Raw genomic sequence first — 19,237 nt, forward strand, 5'->3', positions numbered from 1 at the left:
TTATTTAAAGAACTAAGCAAAAGCAATTTTTTCTTTTTTAACATCTCCCAGAGAAAAGCACTATTTAAAAAGTTGGCACATATCCTTCCAGACTTATTCTATTCATATATACTCACTTTATATTTTCAATGGCATCAATTTAATCTTTCACCCTAGCTGGTTTGACTCAGTGGATAGAGCATTGGCCTCAGGACTGAAGGGTCCCAGGTTCAATTCCAGTCAAGGGCATATGCCTGGGTTTCAGGCTTGATCCCCAGTGGAGGGGGGTGGGAGGGCATGCAGGAGGCAGCCAATCAATGATTCTCTCTCATCAATGATGTTTCTCTCTCTCTCTCCCTCTCCCTTCCTCTCTGAAATCAATAAAAATATATTTTAAAAAAATAATCTTTTGTCTGCTTTTCTTATAAAGATTTTTAAATTGATTGTTATAGAGAGGAAGGAAGAGAGAGAATCATCGATAGGCTGCCTCCTGCACACCCCCTACCAGGAATCAAGCCTGTAACCCGGGCATGTGCCCTAACTGGGAGTCAAACTGCTGATCTTTTGGTGCCGGGGTCGATGCTCAACCAACGGAGCCACAGCGGCCAGTACTTAATAGGTCATGATGTGATGTTTTTTCTTTCATATCAGTAAGTATTAATCCCCAATACAATTATAAGCTAATAATGGAAAAGTTAGCTTGGGTCCCACCCCCCTGCTGTAGTGAACAATTCTGTGATGCTACCCTCGTAAACAAATCTCTGCAGTGTTTCCTAATTATTTCCTTTGAATAACAGTAATAAAGTAACATTAGCATTAATGATAAGAGCAGCTTCCATTTACTGAGTGCTTACTGCATGCCAAGCTTGTGTTAATGCTTACCCGTATGATTCTCTCGGCAAGCCTATCATGTGAGCATCATTATACCCTTTTGACAGACAGGGAAACTAAGAAATTCTTTGAAATGGACAATGCTGGGTCAAAAGATATACTCATGTGGAGGTCTTCTGACACATGTGACTAGATTTGCTCCAGAAAGACACCTAATCTCCAGATCCGAGAAGCAAAGGCAGAGCTGAAACCAAGGCTGGCTTATTGGTAGGTCAGCCCCAATAAGTGGCTGGTGAGTGGCCTCCTCTCCTCATTCTGGGTTCCTCTGGGATAGAAGCCAGAGGTCCGTCTATGGTGGGGGCAGCGTGGGCAAGCATGGAGGAGATTATATTCCTGAGTCTAAGACACGTCATACCTATTTGATTATATTCTGTTTGGGGGACAAAAAAGGAGGGGGGGGAATACTCTTCTATGAACCCTCTCTGCTCCAACCCCACGTTACTAATTTGTACAAAATGTTTCCAGGCCACCCCCCAAAAAAAGTTTTACATCAATCAATGCTTTTATCCCAGTTGAGATCAATTAAACCAAAGACACTTTAAGAAATAATACTCTGAATAAATTAACAAACAAAACTCTATCCTTTGTTTCTTAGTTTGTCCTGCTCTCTGTTTTCAATGTTCTTTTATAATCCAAGTGTAGGTATATAAATTGGAGAACAGAAAATGCCTTCCCTGGTTTCTATGCACAAATATGTACAATATATATTTAATTTTTAAAGTGTGCTAATCAGCATGAATGGTAATCAGTTATCCATATTGTTTACACATATATCCCAACAAACCTTCATCTAACTAAAAATTCCATTGGGAGAGGGGGGACCTCTTGTTTTTGCTCACCACAGTAGCTTAGCACCTAGAACACTGAAGTAGGGCTCCTAAAATATTCATAGAACAGATACATTAAAGAATAAGTAAATAGCTTATACAGTTCAATAAATGTCATTTAAAGCTGTCGGCACATGAACAAGAAAGGCCACAATCATTATCATAGGCTGAAATAAAATAAATATAAAACTCGGTATCTGATAATTAGAGCATATTGAATTGCAGTTACTTATTTCATATTCATCTCATTCTTTGAGAGAAGGCTTATTTTTATTCCTTTATTATCCTGCTCTACTGCCAGCAAAATGTAGAACTGTCTAGGGACAAACTTCCCAAAAACCCTAGAGAACCAAATTTATAAAATCCAAAGGATTTTACACAAACTAATTCAATTGGATCAGCCATGAGAGTTTGGAGCAATCTCCAACAGAGCACAGTTCCTGTGGCTGTGATTTTACTGGCTGCTCACAGACTGAATTATTTCTGGGCTTAGGATAATGAAATGAGAAATGAAGTGAAGTATAAGTAAAATGAAGTGTTACAAAGCCTACATTAATTAATAATCATTGTCACCTGTGAATAGTAGATTGCATATGTTCACAGCCTTTAATGATTAAAAATGTTTTCATCTCTTAAGTTACTAAACAGTGCTCCTAAAATTCCTTTTCTTTTGCAAACACACTCTGTAAATAATGTGAAAATAAAACGATAAACCATTTGATGACCACAACCTCCTAGATACTGAAGTATTTCTCTAATGGAAAGACTTCTGTTTGATTTTTTTTCAAAACATCACTCCTACCCTCTCATCCCCCGACTCCTAATAGGACTAAATGACAACATACAGGCATTACATTCCTAAGGAAAAGACCCCACAATCAAAGCAAGCTTACCGTCCTGGCTGCTACTGTGACGAGGATTCCAGTTAAGAAGGTGAAATAGTACCCAGGGTAGACACCATGCCACAGGGCAGACAGGATGAAGGTGAACACTGTGGGGTACCAAGGGACACGCTCGTAGCACACTCTGTGAAGAGAGGCAGGCACAACCAGCCACAGGTCAAACAAACCAGAAACCTCCAGCTACACTGGCATCTTTTCGAATCAGACTTTACAGAAATCAATTGCTCCATTCCTGACGACCTGCCTGCCTAATCCTATTCAGGGATTTGCAATGCAGTCTAAGCAGCCTGAACTCGAGTTTTCTTGAACACTATCAGGTAGGCAATTCACATGAACTTTTAACCTCCACAGAAGTACATGATCTGACCCCATTATTCTATCCTATATAATAAAAGGGTAATATGCAAATAGACTGAATGGCAGAACCAATCAAAGCATAATATGCTAATGATATGCTAAGGATGCTCAACAACTTTCTATGACAGGCACTGACCAGCAGGGGGCAGACAGTCAACTGGTCAACCAGTTGCTATGCTGTGCACTGACCACCAGGAGGTAGATGCTCTGACTGCTAGGTTAGCTTGCTGCTGGGGTCTGGCCGATCAGGACTGAGTGAGATGGACTGGACATGCCCTGGGAGCCCTCCTGTGACCCCTCCTCGGCCTGATCATGCACCGGTAGGGTCCCTCAGCCTGGTCTGTGCCCTCTCACAATCCAGAACCCCTCAGGGGATGTCGGAGAGCAGGTTTCAGCCCGATCCCACAGGCCGCTCCCCTTGTGAGGGCACCAGACGCAGGGCTCATGGCTGGAGAGCCTCTCCTGATCGGGACTGATTGGACGTGAGTCCGCAGCAAGCACAGTGGGGTCGGGATGAGCAGGAGCGGCAGGTAGGAGCTGCAGGTGGTGTTGGACTATGGGTTTTGGCCCAATCCTTGCAGGCCACCCAGAGCAGTGATGGCGAACCTTTTGAGCTCGGCGTGTCAGCATTTTGAAAAGCCCTAACTTAACTCTGGGGCCATGTCACATATAGAAATTTTTTGATATTTGCAACCATAGTAAAACAATGATGTATATTTTTGATATTTATTTTATATATTTAAATGCCATTTAACAAAGAAAAATCAACCAAAAAAATGAGTTTGCGTGTCACCTCTGACACGCGTCATAGGTACTCCATCACTGACCCAGAGGGACCCCACCCTAGTGCACCGGGCCTCTAGTCTATCTAATAATAGGGTGATATGAAAATTGGCCAAGACGCCATCACAGTAACAACCGATCAGTAGGCTAGGTGCACAGCAGGCGCGGGTGGGCAAGGACTTGCAGCACGTGCGCCGGCGGTCCTGAGACACACAGTGGTCCGCAGGCCTCCGCCATGGCCCGCTGGGGGCAGGGCTGAGGCAGGGGTCTCCGTGCACCTGCACCGGGGTCTGCAGGACTCTGCCGCGGCCTGGCCAGGGGGTCTTCAGGCCTCCACCAGCTCCGGCCTGCCTCTTTGGGGCAATCCATCAAGAAGCCCCGGATGGGTGGGCAGTGCCTACCTCTTTGGGGAGATGGCTCGCAGGGATCCCGCACTGTGACAGGGCACAGGCCAGGCTGGGGGACCCTGCCCTAAGTGCATGAATTTCGTGCAACAGGCCACTAGTACCTAATAAAAATCCAAGTGGTCAGGCTCTGGTCAGCCCCTGCCACCAATGATCTAATCTACCAGGAATAATTATGGCTAAATAAGTGCCATTGGCACTAAATACCTTGGAATCAGGATATGGTTCTTTAGGAGTGGATATCCTCATTTAGTGTAAATTAATTTATCTTTCAGCCTAGCCCAGCCATGGGCAAACTACGGCCCGCAGGCCGGATCCGGCCCGTTTGAAATGAATAAAACTATTGAAAAAAAAGACCATACCCTTTTATGTAATGATGTTTACTTTGAATTTATATTAGTTCACACAAACACTCCATCCATGCTGTTGTTCCGGCCCTCCGGCCCAGTTTAAGAACCCATTGTGGCCCTCGAGTCAAAAAGTTTGCCCACCCCTGGCCTAGCCCCTGTGCCATAACCAGCTCTGCAACCTTTTTCACCTCATTTGGGAATGACTCCAGCCCAAAATCAAAGTGTCAGTTGTAGGGCCTTTCAGTGCTCACTGTGCCCACTGGATTTCAATCCATGAAGCTGCCTTAAAGAGTGATAGTGTGTGGATTGAGAAATTGTCAGCAAAACACCCTGGAGAGCGTTGGTGTCTTTGTTGATTATTAACGCAGAATAGCAGGGGACTTTCTCCCAAGCTCAGTCTGAGAACTGCCAATGCACTGAAAGGAGGCCACTGCAAGGCTTAATACATGAGAGGACCCAAATGGAACATAAAATAGAAACTCAAACAGCTAACACCAATCCTGCACTATATGGATTGTCAAAGGTAACTGGTTTAAACCCAAACTAAGGATAATGGCCCCCTCTTCATGGAAAAACAATGCATTTGGGGAGAAAAACAGGACTGGGACCCCATTTGTATAATTTCTTTTTAAAATGAGGAATAGTTTGCATAGGTACTTGTTTCTTACCCTCTTTATCTTTTTTATAAATCAAATCATTTTTTATGTGCATGCATATATGTTCAGTCATCTTAAAACAAACTCCTAATGGAGACTAAAACTCTTGGCACAGTGGGATTACTCAATATTCAAAAATTATTAGCAAAATTAATAGCAATAATATTAAGGATAAATTTCCAGAAATTGCATGTTTAGATCAATTTTCAGACAACACTGTGGGAGCTTACTTTGGGGGAATTACTATACATTGTCACTTGTTTTACCCAGTTTTCACCTAAGAAAAATGCTACTTACCAACAGCAGAATCTACAGCTTAGCATGTCTATACTCTCCCTGCACTTATATGATAGGAATATTCACTAGCTAGAGTTTCAAGGATAGCATATTACCCCGGATAACATATTATCAGTTCCATAATAAGTAATGTTTTTAATTTTGGAATGTGTAAGGAAACAGAAATAGCAATAAAAATACAAAGTTTAAAAGCACAAACATCTGGGGTAGCAGAAAGCTTTCAATGCGAGGGATAAATACGAGGATTTCAGTGGTTAAATGCTGACAGTGTCTGTCTTTGACGTCTGATCAACAGGCTGTCCTCTAGGTTAGAGGTAGCGCCGCACAGAGGTTAAGAGCCTGGCTCTACAGATGGTCTGCTTGGGCTCTTATCTATTACTCATTAGCTGTGTGACTTTGGGCAAGTTACAGAACCTTTCTGTGCCTCATTTTGCTCATCTGCAAAATGGGGATAATAACTACCAACATCTCATAGGATTAAATGAGTGCCTGGTACATAGGAATGGCAGGATCAAATGTCTGATACATTAAAATAAACATGCCATATTATTTGATCTTCTCAAATCACTATATTTCTACTTTTTTTTTACTTAGAGGGCATAGACATTCATACAAAACAAAAGTGTCAGATGACAATACTACTATTGCTGTTCATCCAACAACTCCCATCTAAACATATCCCAGGGCCGTGAGGAATGAGGTCGCGTTTGTTTTTCTTACCGCTTTAGCCAAGTAGCTGTCTGAATATTCCAGTTTCCTAGGTACATTTTGAAACTTGTAGCAGTCTGAAAAGAGGAAAATAACACCTATCATTAGCTTTAAAAATACCCCAAGTAATGGAAAGTCCTCCCCAGAATTTCCCTGGCAGCAGACCAGATGGGTTGTTTCACTAGTGACTAGTCGGTCAAGAGTACATCAGCTGTTCCACTGAAGGCAGGAACGTCCTGATGTTTATGAGACTGACGAACACTTGGCTTGCAAAGTCTCAATTTTTCTCAATTTATTTTCAAATTATAGGAAAACTTGAAGGAATGTTTTGTGGGTTTTCCATCCTCTCTGGTTTAAAAAAATTTTTTTAAGTCATCTGAATTTTAAAACTAAATACCTTAAAAGGGGATTTGCCCTAGGAAAAGTTTAATCGTGTGAATTGAGTGCCTTTACGGAGACAGCTGCAATTTTATTATCACCTTTTCACTGTGTTGCCATCTATAAACTAGGTCAGTCTTGTGAAGTTATTCTACAAACAGCTGCACAGGTTCAAATGCTTCCCATTGCATTTAGAATAGTGAGAGATTTTACACATGAAGGAGTCACAATACAGAAAAGAAAAGAAAGAAATATCACCAAACTGGCAATGACACAAAGAAATCAACCTCTGAGGAAGACACATTCCAAAACAAGCCATGAAAAAGGTTTCCTCATAAAATAAAAGAAGAAAAAAAAAAGAAAAAAATAGGTATTATCAAAGGCTGGTTGGAGGTGGGAAGCATGAAACAAACATTCAAGAACCAGATGCCTAATGAAGGTGGAAAGTACAAGTGCCACTTTTTTCTGTTTCAACCAACAGAAAATCTTAGGTCACACACTGGCCTAATGTAATGTGTTTAGAAAGAAAGAAGAGGAGAGAAGAAGAGAGATCATCAATAGCTGGCAATAGACAGATTTTGTATTATGAGTTTCTTTTTCAAAACCCTAAGGACGTCTATGTATCCATATCTTCTATGGCTAATAAAATGTTATACAAACAGCTTGTAGGAACCTTAACTAAATAAGACTTCCTTGGTTTTCTTTAGCTCCTTCCTCTGTATCAACTCGATTGAAAATGCAAAGTTCCTCCTTCTGGTTTTCCTTTATAAGAAACTAGAGGCCCGGTGCACAAAAATTTGTGCACTTGGGGGGAAGAGGGGGTCCCTCAGCCCGGCCTGTGCCCTCTCGCAGTCTGGGACCCCTTGGGAGATAATGACCTGCTGGCTTAGGCCTGCTCCTGGGTGGCAGAGGGCAGGCCCAATCTCTAGGTGCAGCCCCTGGTTGGGCTCAGAGCAGGGCCGATTGGGGAGTTGGGGCACCACCCCCTGTCATGCACAGAGCAGGACAGATCGGGAGGTTGCAATGCCACCCTCAGTCACACTTAGGGTAGGGCCGATTGGGGGGTTGGGGCACCGCCCCCTGTCACACTCAAGGCAGGGTCGATGGGGAGGTTGCGGCGCCACCCCCTGTCACTCACAGAGCAGGGCCAATCAGGGAGTTGGGGCGCTGCCCCCTGTCACTCACAGAGCAGGGCCAATCAGGGGGTTGGGGCACTGCCCCCTGTCACGCACAGAGCAGGGCTCATCAGGGGGTTAGGGAGCTCCCCCCTGTCACGCACACAGCAGGGCCCATCAGGGGGTTGGGGAGCTCCCCCCTGTCACTCACAGAGTAGGGCCGATAGGGAAGTTGGGGCACCGCCCCCTGTCACACACAGAGCAGGGCCAATCAGGGGGTTGGGGCGCCGCCACTGTCACACTCAGGGCAGGGCCGATGGGGAGGTTATGGCTCTACCCCATCACACACAGAGCAGGGCCCGTAGGGGGCGGTTGGGGCATCGCTCTCTATCACCCACAGAGCAGGGCCGATCAGGGGGTTGGGGCGCCGCCACTGTCACACTCAGGGCAGGGCCGATGGGGAGGTTATGGCTCTACCCCATCACACACAGAGCAGGGCCAATCAGGAGGTTTGGGCGCTGCCCCTGTCACACTGATCCCGGTGCCAGGAGGCCTCGCGGCTCCGCTGATCCTGGTGCTGTGAGGCATATTACCCTTTTACTATATAGGATAGAGGCCTGGTGCACGGATGGGGGCCGACTGGTTTGCCCTAAAGGGTGTCCTGGATCAGGGTGGGGGTCCCCACTGGGGTGCCTGGCCAGTCTGGGTGAGGGGCTGAGGGCTGTTTTCAGGCTGGCAGGTGATGGAAGCTCCCAACCGCTCCTTTTTTTCTTTTTTTTTATTCTGGGCCAGCTTTAGCTCTGGCTCCAACTCTGAGGCCTCTGCTGCTAAAAGCAGGTTTCTGGCCTTTGTTTACCTTCTGTATTTGAAACAATGTTTCAATCCTGCTGGCTGAAGCCCAGAGACTAAAGCAGGTTTCTGGGGTTTTGTTTAGCTTCTATATTTGTAACATAGTTGCTTAGCGTTGCAACTCAGAGGCCGGCAGTGGCAGGTGGGGAACGTTGGAGTCCTCCGTCACTGAAGCAAGCAAGCCTCATGTTCGCTTCCAGCTGCATGGCTGCTGGCCGCCATCTTGGCTGGCAGTTAATTTGCATATCACCCTGATTAGCCAATGGGAAGGGTATCGGTCGTACACTAATTACCATGTTTCTCTGTTATTAGATAGGATACATAACTTAATAAGTTGGCCCTTAACCCTAATCACATGCCCAGTGAAATGACTGTCTTTGTGTGCACAGTGGAGGACCTGGGGGGCAGCCGGAGGTCAGAGGGAACCACCGTGAAGGACATTCACCCACAGCAGCCAGCAGTGGTCCCAGAGTTTTGAGGGAGAGAATAATTTTGGTGGAAATAGGGAGGCAAGCCATAACACCTTCAGACTCCCTCTGACATCATCTGTATAGGAACGAGACGCATGGCAATTATCTACGTTGCTTTTCTGAAAATGAGAAAGGTTGTGCTGGAGCAGTGGTTCTCAACCTTCCTAATGCCACAACCCTTTAATACAGTTCCTCATGTTGTGACCCCCAACCATAAAATTATTTTCGTTGCTACTTCATAACTGTAATTTTGCTACTATTATGAATCATAATGTAAATATCTGATATGCAGGATGTATTTAGGTGACCCCTATGAAAGGGTCATTCGACCCCCAAAGGGGTCAAGACCCACAGGTTGAGAACCGCTGTTCTGGAGGCTGGAGCTTGTCCATTGAAGATGAAGAGAAGACTCAGGCATCAGGAAGGTGGAAGGTATCCCCCCCACAAGGCTTCTTGTGGCCTAGTGTCCACCTAACGTGGGTAGCAGGTGGAAAGTCTCCACGGCCCTGGCTTCTTGCTCTGTCTGCATATCCCCTCCAGCCACAAACCCGAGTCACCTGGCGGAAGAACCAACACTGCCTGTGGAGAACCACGCCCTACTCCATCCCGCTGCCAGGGGAATAGGGTCTGCGACGTGGTCTTCCTGTCAGCTCTGACTGCTGACAAGGCCAAGGAAGCCAAGTGACGTGGCCCCAAGGAGACCACCTGCAATGATGAAGACATAGGACAGTGATGGCGAACCTTTTGAGCTCGGCGTGTCAGCATTTTGAAAAACCCTAACTTAACTCTGGTGCCGTGTCACATATAGAAATTTTTTGATATTTGCAACCATAGTAAAACAAAGACTTATATTTTTGATATTTATTTTATATATTTAAATGCCATTTAACAAAGAAAAATAAACCAAAAAAATGAGTTCGCGTGTCATAGGTTCACCATCACTGACATAGGAGAGCAAAGCCGGAGAAAGAGAAAAACTGCACTGCTCCCGGAGGCCTGGAAGCTCTGTGCTATGGCAATTCTTCCAGAACGCAACTGGATTATCACTGTTTCCAAAGGAACCACAAAGAGCACTTGTAAAATTGAAATCTAAATGCAGAAGCTTCCAGTCTGTGTTCTTTGTTGTTGTTGTTGTTAATCCTCACCTGAGGATATTTTTCTATTGATTTTTAGGGAGAGTGAAAGAGAACGGGAAAGACAGAGAGAAACATCAGTGTGAGAGAAACACATTGATTGGCTGCCTCCTGCACGAGCCCCGACCAGGGCCCAGGAGGAGCCCGCAACCAAGGTATGTGCCCTTGACCGGAATGGAACCCAGGACCCTCTGGTCCGCAGACCATGCTTTATCTGCTGAGCCAAACCGGCTAAGGCCAGTCTGTGTTCTTGACTGAAGGAAGTAGAATGTGAACAAGAGAAAATGGATTCTGTACTTCAAGTTGAAAGCACAGGAATGGAAACAACAAAAAAAGATTTTCCTGGCTCTTTTTTCAGATTTTCTTGTGTCATTATTCCTTGAACCACTAAAACTATCAAGAAAGTATCTTTTAAAAAGAAAATAAAACAAAGAGGAAAAATATTCCCAGATGCACCAAGTCTCAGAGACTGCTGGCCCTGGCATTCCCTATAGCAGTTTTCCGCGGACATCGATGAAGAAGACCCCTGGACACTGCATTCAACATAAACCAATGCTTTATAGGTGATCGCAGCTGGATTCAGAAGCACAATAGACTCACCTCGATTTTCCAGATGTTTAGGTTAGAAAGCAGATCCCAACAGAAATTTCCATTCTGATCCACTCCGCTGAACCCAAAGCCAGCTGCGTTATTCACGGCATCAGCTATGGTTTTCAAAACAACACGTTAGGATACGGAACAAAGGTCACATGGTCGCTTTAAAAGATTCCAATGTCTGTCTTGCTTTAAGACTGAGAGATAGGTGGCAGTTCCTCGGAAAGGACACCAAAAAGATTTACAGGGCCTGGTGCCATGGTGAATCGGAGAAACATGGCGGGCTTTTTGGTGACCTCAATTTGTATTCACTTTTATTCATTCACTGGCAGTGAGTGAGCACCTGAGAGGTAAGGAGAAGGGCACTAGATGCTCATAGAATACAACATGGGAATGAGAGGAAGGGAGAACCAAAACAAAGATACAGGAGGATTTAGTGACCAGCTGGATATGGGAGGAGAAAGGGAAGAAGGGAAAAATACACTTAAGCTCAGAAGCAGAGACGGGAAGAAGAAACAAGGGACCCGTGGAGGTCCAAGAGCTGTCATCAGAAGGCAGGACAGTAACGGGTAGACAGCATTGAGTCGGGAGACTCAGCTTTGAAAAGGAAAGTGCAGCTCATTCCGAACGTATGAAGCGCGACAGGCCGGAAGGATATCAGTTGGGGCTGCTGAGATGCAGTTAGGAACGTTCAGATTACAAGAAGGAGAGAGCTAGAGATGTGAGTCGGGGGCCAGCTGCCATGGAGACCACACGTGGACACAATACCAAAGCCGTCCCACCCATAAGTCCCTCTGAAAGCTCCTGCTACCATCGTTAGGTGACTTCATGGAACCCTAAGGAAAGGTCCCTTGCAGGGAGCAATGCTCATCAACTTTATTAATGAAATGCTTTCTGTAAACAAAGACCTGATGAAACCAATATACTTTTACTACAGTGATCAAGAGGGCCATCCTCTCATCCAGTTGTCTTGTTTCAAGTTCACTGGTTATTTTTTAAAAGAAAATACGGTAATAAAACTGATGAAAGCTCAGCACGGCAGGTAGAGCCTGCGATCGGGAGGCAACGGTAGAGGACCTTCCTCTCCTGCAGCTCCATTCCTCTGGGTCTACAATTCAGGCCCAACTCCAGAGGGACTTCTGAAGGCTGCTCTGCAGGAGGACACCCTGCTCTGTCTGTCTCCTGCATAGCTGATGATTTAACGTTGCTTATCTTACACTCGGCTTCGCTGTAAAACGATCTGGTTTCTTTTAGAAGAGAGGAGGAAAGTGCCGAGTCCTGCTACGTCAGTCTCCCAGGCCCACTGGATGGGAGCTCAGTGGAAAAGCAAAGCAAGAGTGGGCCAGTTAAGAAGCTAAAAGTTTTAACTGTGTGGGCACAGATGTGTGAAGGCCAGAAGATAAATTATCTGGGGGAAGAGCCCTTGAGGTCTGTGCTGACAACTGAAAACAGGGCTGGACTGGCCGTGCTGGGACCCCTGAATGCCTTGTCCCACCTCCAGCCTCAGCTCTGGCTGACCAGCCTGATCTCAAAAGACCAGAATAACTATCCTGTGTTTGTGTGTTTGCGCACGAGCACACTTGCTATCTTTTAGGGCTCTATAAATCACTCTACAGGCATTTCTCACGGAATACAGCTCACAATGGCGTGAACCCAGTGGTGAGGGGCGGACTCTGGGGGTACATCTCCTGGGCTCCTCTCTCCACTTCGGCATCAGAGTAAATGGAGGGCCTTGGGCGAGTTCTTAAACCTATTCTTTTGAGTATAAAATGGCTATACTAATGTTACCTATTTTAAAGGGATGTTGAAAAATTGGCTTTATATTGTACATGGCTCCAGTATATCATTACAGATAAATTAACTCAGACACCCATATTTTATGGTTTGTGATCTCTAGAACACAGCCTGGGCTAAAGTTGAGTCTCACTAATTAGTAGGGGGTTTGGGGAGGACAGAATTGTACACTAAATCCAAAGAAAATAGCTGTATTATTTCAATATAAACAGTAACTAGAACTAGGCTAATGCAGTGTAGCTCAGCTAAGATCCATCACGAGGCCAGCTTTAAGGATTAAATTTATAATCATGTATAATTAGTACATCAATTATATGTAAATGGTGTTTTAAGCAGCTGGATAAAACAATTATTCAGTTAAGCAGTTTAAATATTCCCTGTCATACTATTCATTGCTTCTTTATTTATAAATAATACACAGGTTAATTGCAGACCAGCCCACGCAATCTAAACTATAATGAACTTCAGATTGAGGCCATACACATTAACGAAGCGTTTTACGGAAGCTACCAATAAAAGATGGGGGGGGGGCGGCGAGGGAGAAAAGAAAAAGAGCCAAGTCCCCACAGAAAGCTAGCCACAAAGCTATTCTATACTCCAAAAAGCTGGGGAGCTCCCCACAGCGCAGAACAGTGCCAGGCACCCCGTTCCCTGGGACCCCCTCCCCACGTAGACCCGCCAGCACAACCCACCTCGTGTTAGACTTTCCCTATGAGGCCATGGAATGGCCTTCCTTTCCTCCTTAAAGCAGGAGCCGATTTAGTCCAGAAGCCAGCCCATTACCCTGAGATACAGAATGTGGAGTGGAAGGGGAGGGAGGAGAGAGAAAAGGAGAATAAGTGAGGAAGTAGAAGGTTGTAAAGGGAGTGAGCAGTTCTCTCTCTCTCTCTCTCTCTCTCTCTCTCTCTCTCTCTCACACACACACAAACACACTCACACACACATGTGCATGCATGCACTGAGGTGAGAGCAAAGTGAAAATACAATTTCACGTAGGAAAATAGCCTGGTGTTCCAAGTAAAGTTCCAACTATAGTAGTAAAGCATGTCCCAAAATTCACGCAAGAAGTAATTTCGATAGAAAACATGGGTTTATAATTAAAAATTGTAAATTTTTTATTGATTCATAAAGTGTACAGTATAGGGTTATGTATGGAATAGCATATCGGGTAAATGGCCTCCACGGCTTTGCTGGCACATACGCACTCTTTTGTTATTGCCTGAGCAGCCGCATTTTCAAAGAAGAATGGTCCAGTGATGCCTTCAGCCCAAAATCCGCACCAAACAGTGACACGTTGTGGATGCATTTGTTTTTCAACAATCACTAGTGGATTTTCTGAACCCCAAATGCAACAATTTTGTTGATTAACCAAGCCATCAAGATGAAAATGAGCCTCATCGAAATTCAGCCACATTTATGCAAAACGGTCATGGAAAATTTCAACAAAAGAGTGCGTATGTGCCAGCAAAGCTGTGGAGGCCATTTACCCGATATGCTATTCCATACATAACCCTATACCATATACTTTATGAATAAATAAAAAATTTACAATTTTTAATTATAAACCTGTGTTTTCTATCAAAATTACTTCTTGCGTGAATTTTGGGACACCCTTTATAAAGCCTACCTACGAAGGAAATGACTTTTAGATAATAAAGCAACTGCAGAAAACGGAATGAGATACAAGGAGACTGATGACCATATCTGTCATCTCCTCTGCCTACCCCTGGGACAGCCCCTAATGTGAACTGCCTGGTTGGTGCCCACGTCTGTGTTCCCACAGAGTGTGACAATCTTGAGGATGGAAAACATGTCTTATTTTTTAATGCCTCGTAGCACAGAACATGGTACTCAAAAAGAACTCCCTGAATTAAACTGAATGTGACGAGGAACAGAATTTTAAGAAGTTCTAAGTGAGAGTTCTCTGGCCAAATGTTACATAGATACTATTTTGGACCAAACTTCTCCCTGAACAATGACCCTTAAAAATAATGTGGACCGGGAGCTGGGGAGCTAACTCTGCTTGATGGATAGAGTTTCTGCTTGGGGTGATGGGAACCACACTGGAGGTGGAGGGTGGAGACGGTTGCACCTCAATGAACTCAGTGCCACTACACTACCCACGACAGATGGTAAAAACAGTAAATTTCTGTCATGTACACGTTTACATGAATAAATAATAAATGAAAAAAATAATTTAGTAGCTACACCTTGGGACTAAAATCTTGGAGCATAAAATGAGAAAAGAGGAACTCGGTACTGCCACGCCCTCACTCATGAAATATGGGCTAAGCGCTGGGATCTGAGTTTAATAACCTACTCAGCTTTATAAACAGTCACTGCTCTGGGACATCAGCTATGAGGTGAACTCCCATTCCTGAACGGGTCCCGATGTAAATGCACACAGCGGCCGTGCCTTGTCAAAGCCCTTTACCATTCCTGGTAAGTAAATGGAAGGTGTACTGCTCCCTGCAGCTAGGCTGTAAACTTTTTTAGTCTAAAACTGTTTGAAAAGAAGAGAGAAGCTTAGTACTGACTAAGTTACATCACAGGGAAAGGAAAAAGTGTGTTAAAACCAAATTAAGTTGAACTTTCTACCTTAAAAAAAAAATAAAATCAGTTGAAGTCAGCTTCTCTCCAAGGCATAAAGCTTAACCAACTATTTCTTTAAAAGTGTAGCCTAAACTGGCATGTGTGTGGGTCACATTAATGTGACTCCAGCATTGTATACAGCCCAGAAAAATTACAAGCAAGCCAGGTCGTTCTGGAATTCTCCCCTCACCCCCCTCTGCACCAAATGGCCATTTGATTGGGGGAAGAACCAGCTTCCTAGGCGAACCATCTGTTAATAACATTGGGTTTAAACCGCAACCAGGACTGCTTTTTCCTTATCTCGTACAACTGGGTTTATGATGGCGGCAAAGAGGAGAGCTTCCCTGGGGAGCAGAAAATGACGCCGACTCCACTGCTTCCCATTACGTATTGGGCTTTTTGGTTAGGTGATCTGAAATGTTGTTCTGGCAAAGCCATACAAGCAGTGTCATTTTCCCCCCTCCTTTATTTAGGGCCACTCCATCAAACTTACCTAACGTCCAGGCCAAGTAGTACTTGGGCTTTGAGGCTTGCATGACAACATATAAGTAGCCCAGCCGTGTCAGAAAGTTTGCCTTATGAACAAACCAGTCATCAGCCAGGCTGGTGACCGGGAAGGTCTTCGTGAGCGTCAAAAACAAAAGGAGAGACACGCCGGTCACGCACAGCTTGCGGATCACCGCTCCCTGAAACAAGGAGGGAAAGTCAGTGGGATCGCTCAGAAGATTCTGCAGGAGGAAGACAGTTTGACGAGGGCCCGTGGAGAACAAAGCTGTTCAGATAGCTGCTCTGGCCACGTTCCCTGACAGAGTGGTGACAGGCTTTTTTCCTCACAGCACAAATGGCATGACGGGCACGGTGCTCTATTTAGATGCAAAGCATATTTCACACTTGAGGACTGAATGCATCTAAAATGGAACAAAACTTTTACCAGCAAATTCTACCAACGAAGGGTAGATGGTTTCATTGCCCAAAACATAAGAGAAACAGGTACTACAGGGCGGCAGTCTTTCATTCGAAAGAAATAGTCATTTGCCTTCCACTTCTGTAGCCAGCAGCCAAGGAAATGGGTTTGAATGGCCAGCAATGAGGATAGAGCTTAGTTCGGAAGATTCTGTGCGTGTGAAGGATAAATGTAGCCTGCTCTGGGGTTAAGATGTACTGACATTTTATTTTATTTTTCTAATCTTCACCAGAGGATATTCTTTCCCCAGTGATTTTTACAGAGTGGAAGGTTGGGAGGGGGAGACAGAGAGAGAAAACATCAATGTGAGAGTGACACATAGACTGGTTGTCTCCCGTACACCACCCCAACCAGGGCCAGGGACCGAGCCTGCAACCCAGGTATATACCCTTGATGGGAATCAAACCTGAGACCCTTCAGTGTGTGGGCCAACGGTCTAACCATTGTACAACACCGCTCAGGGAACGTACTGACATTTTAAATTCCTCTGGATGGAGTGATTTTGCCCAGTTTGCCTGGCATTCCAGGGAATGTCATTTAACGTCAACACAATTATAATTCCCAACTTTATAAAAACAGACGTCTTCACTGTAGTAAAGGGATAGTAATAGCACCTCCCTCAGAGGGTGGGCTGGGTTTTAAGTGAATGAATATAAGGTACCGAGAACAGTGCCTGGCTCCCACTTAAACGCTCACCACACTTAGGCACTGATGGGGCACCGGTCCCCCCACTTAGCTCATGGGTGCCAGACCCTCCCATCAATGTGTCTCTAGCCAAAACATAACTTCCCCACTTCACTTTCTCTGTGCACAAAAATGCAAGAGTCTCCTAGAGAGCGATATTCATTAAGACTCAATAATAATATTTTCTAAGCAGAAGCATGTGAAACACCAAAGCACGACTGTGACAGACACTGTGGAAACACCTGTGGTTACTTTGGTGTCTTATCGCCAACTTCACTCCTATGTTGTTTCAGTAACAAGTTGGAGCTGAGACATTTGACGAACTAGAAGGTGTGAGGAGCCGTGTCAAAACCATCTGAAAATTCATGCTTAATAAATAAATCACTTAAATTTTCAAATACTGAATTTTGCCTAGACTTTAGCATTTATGAAATATTTACATTATCCCGATTTTCTCCCTTACCCAATTTTCCCCATTCCTTTAATTAACGACAAATGTCCCTTAAATACAGGATAGTTTATCTAAGTTTACCCTATTTGTAAAGTTCACTAAGCTACCCTATGTAGACCACTTTGAAGATGAATAAAATTCAGATTAAAATTAAAACATTATTTCAAAAACCATCTTAAACTCTCTCAAAGGCACTAAAACCAAGCTTTGGGCAGTGTAAAACTGGTTTCCCTGGAAACAAGCGGGTTCTCCAATAAAAAGCACATTTATTCTGGTCCCCACTTCCTCCCCCCACCACCACCTTTTATGAATATTATCCTTTGGCTGTGTATTAATTTATATTCATAAAGACAAAACTCCCATAAATTTGAATGTGTTAGCTAGTACAGTATTAAGAACATTGTGGGCACTCAATATTGGCTGGTTGACCAATGGATCGATTGCTTTAATATTCCCAGCCAATGACCAGCTCTGTGAAATAAGCATCTGTTTCTCCAATACAGAGAACTGAAAAATAAATACCAGTATCAGTATTTTAAACAAATGGAGGGAAAAGTTATTGGCCAAACTTTCTGTTAAACGGCTTGGCTTTTGAATTAGAACAATTATTAGTGAGAGTCAGCCCTGGCAGCAAAACTCTATACTTGGGGCCTCTGGGTAAATACTTGGCACTAAAAACTTACAGTGGGAGAAGGTTCTGGCAGGCTGTGGGAACCTTTTGCCTTCCAGTTCACTTCCAGCAGCTTCATGTGTACATGTCTCCCCTCAATGAAGGCTATATAGTCCTTGAAGTTGTTACACGGTCCAGCTATGACACTCATGAAGTTGAGAAGGTAGCTTAGGTATTCCAAAAAAGAGGGTTTTACTCTGTGAAAATAAAGGTTTTTTTTAAAAGGTTGAAAAGTATTCAGTCTTTAATTTTTCTTTCATATTTCCAAATAAGCAAATCGTAAAAACAAGTGTTACCTTTATGGTTTATTAAACATAACAGGATCTTTCCTTGTTCTGTTTCTCTAAAATCTGCCCAACTGAGATAGCTTGTTGAAAGGAAAAGTTAATGAGGTGAGTGGCTCAGAGAGGAGGCAGCACTCCATGGCGCCCTCTGCTGGCTGGTCACTGCTATAAGCACGGAGGGTGGGGCCTAGAGCAAAGGCAACTCAGGCTGGGAAATGCTTTCTCATCAACCTTAGCATCTACAGGAGAAGGTGAAGGTAATACATAGGGGTGGGGGAGGTGGGGAGGATCCAAACCTACTGTTAGTTGATTGAGATGCTTTCAAATAGCAAAACTCCCTCCCAATTACTAAAATAAACACAAAACAAAGGATGGGTGGAACCAGTTTCTACCTGAAGAAGCCACACAAAAACACGGCTGTAACAGTCTCTTGTCTGCTTTGGCATCCAGGCGTGAGGTCCACAGACAAGGGTAGCAGCAGGGAAAAGAGTCTGCAGGAGCCATTGTGTGTAGTCCTTTCATGGCATTTGGGGGGGGGGGGGCATGCTCTTCCAGCAAGACAGAATTGTGGGGAAAGGCTTCGTAAGATGCCATTGGTGACGAGTCACTGCGGTTATGCCTATGGCACTTACACACCCATAATGCTCAGCAAACAACTTGACTCAGTAGACTCTTCCAATGAGCTTCCATTGGTTCCAAGTCTCAAATTCTTAATGAAGAAATGAGGCACTCAATCTCCTTACCGCCTGGAACCCTCTCACTCCTCCCAGTTATCTCCTCCTACTACTCTCTAGTAGGAACTCTCGGCCAGGGCTGCTCCACCATCCCCCATATGCCACCTCACATGCCATTTCTATTTTCATATGCTATTCTCCTACTTTGCATAGCCTCCTCCCTCTCGAACACCCACCCCCTTTCTACTGCATGTTAACACTGGCCAAAGTCCACCTTCATCAGCCTTCCTCCTTCCTCCTCTCCCCAGCCAGTATTTCTCCCTCCAACTTTACCTCCTATATTCTTTTCATGCCTGCATTTAATCATACTAATTTGCATTGATAACTGTTTCTTGAGGGCCTGAGATACATGCCCCATAAAAATAATTCTG

At 44.5% G+C, this 19,237-nt stretch overlaps 1 protein-coding gene across 1 annotated transcript in view; it reads right to left on the reverse strand.

Annotated features, from left to right (window-relative positions):
* The window catches only part of MBOAT1 (membrane bound glycerophospholipid O-acyltransferase 1), a 45,928-nt gene that overhangs the window by 10,250 nt on the left and 16,441 nt on the right, over positions 1 to 19,237 (reverse strand). The window contains exons 4-8 of the mRNA XM_081087084.1: positions 17,862 to 18,045; positions 15,573 to 15,765; positions 10,700 to 10,803; positions 6,167 to 6,231; positions 2,591 to 2,723 (exon numbers count right to left, since the gene is read on the reverse strand). Coding sequence (XP_080943210.1) covers positions 2,591 to 2,723; positions 6,167 to 6,231; positions 10,700 to 10,803; positions 15,573 to 15,765; positions 17,862 to 18,045 — 679 coding nt within the window. The remainder of the gene's footprint in view (positions 1 to 2,590; positions 2,724 to 6,166; positions 6,232 to 10,699; positions 10,804 to 15,572; positions 15,766 to 17,861; positions 18,046 to 19,237) is intronic.

Source organism: Myotis nattereri, assembly GCF_964212035.1.
Source record: "Myotis nattereri genome assembly, chromosome: 3".
Lineage (NCBI taxonomy): Eukaryota > Metazoa > Chordata > Mammalia > Chiroptera > Vespertilionidae > Myotis > Myotis nattereri.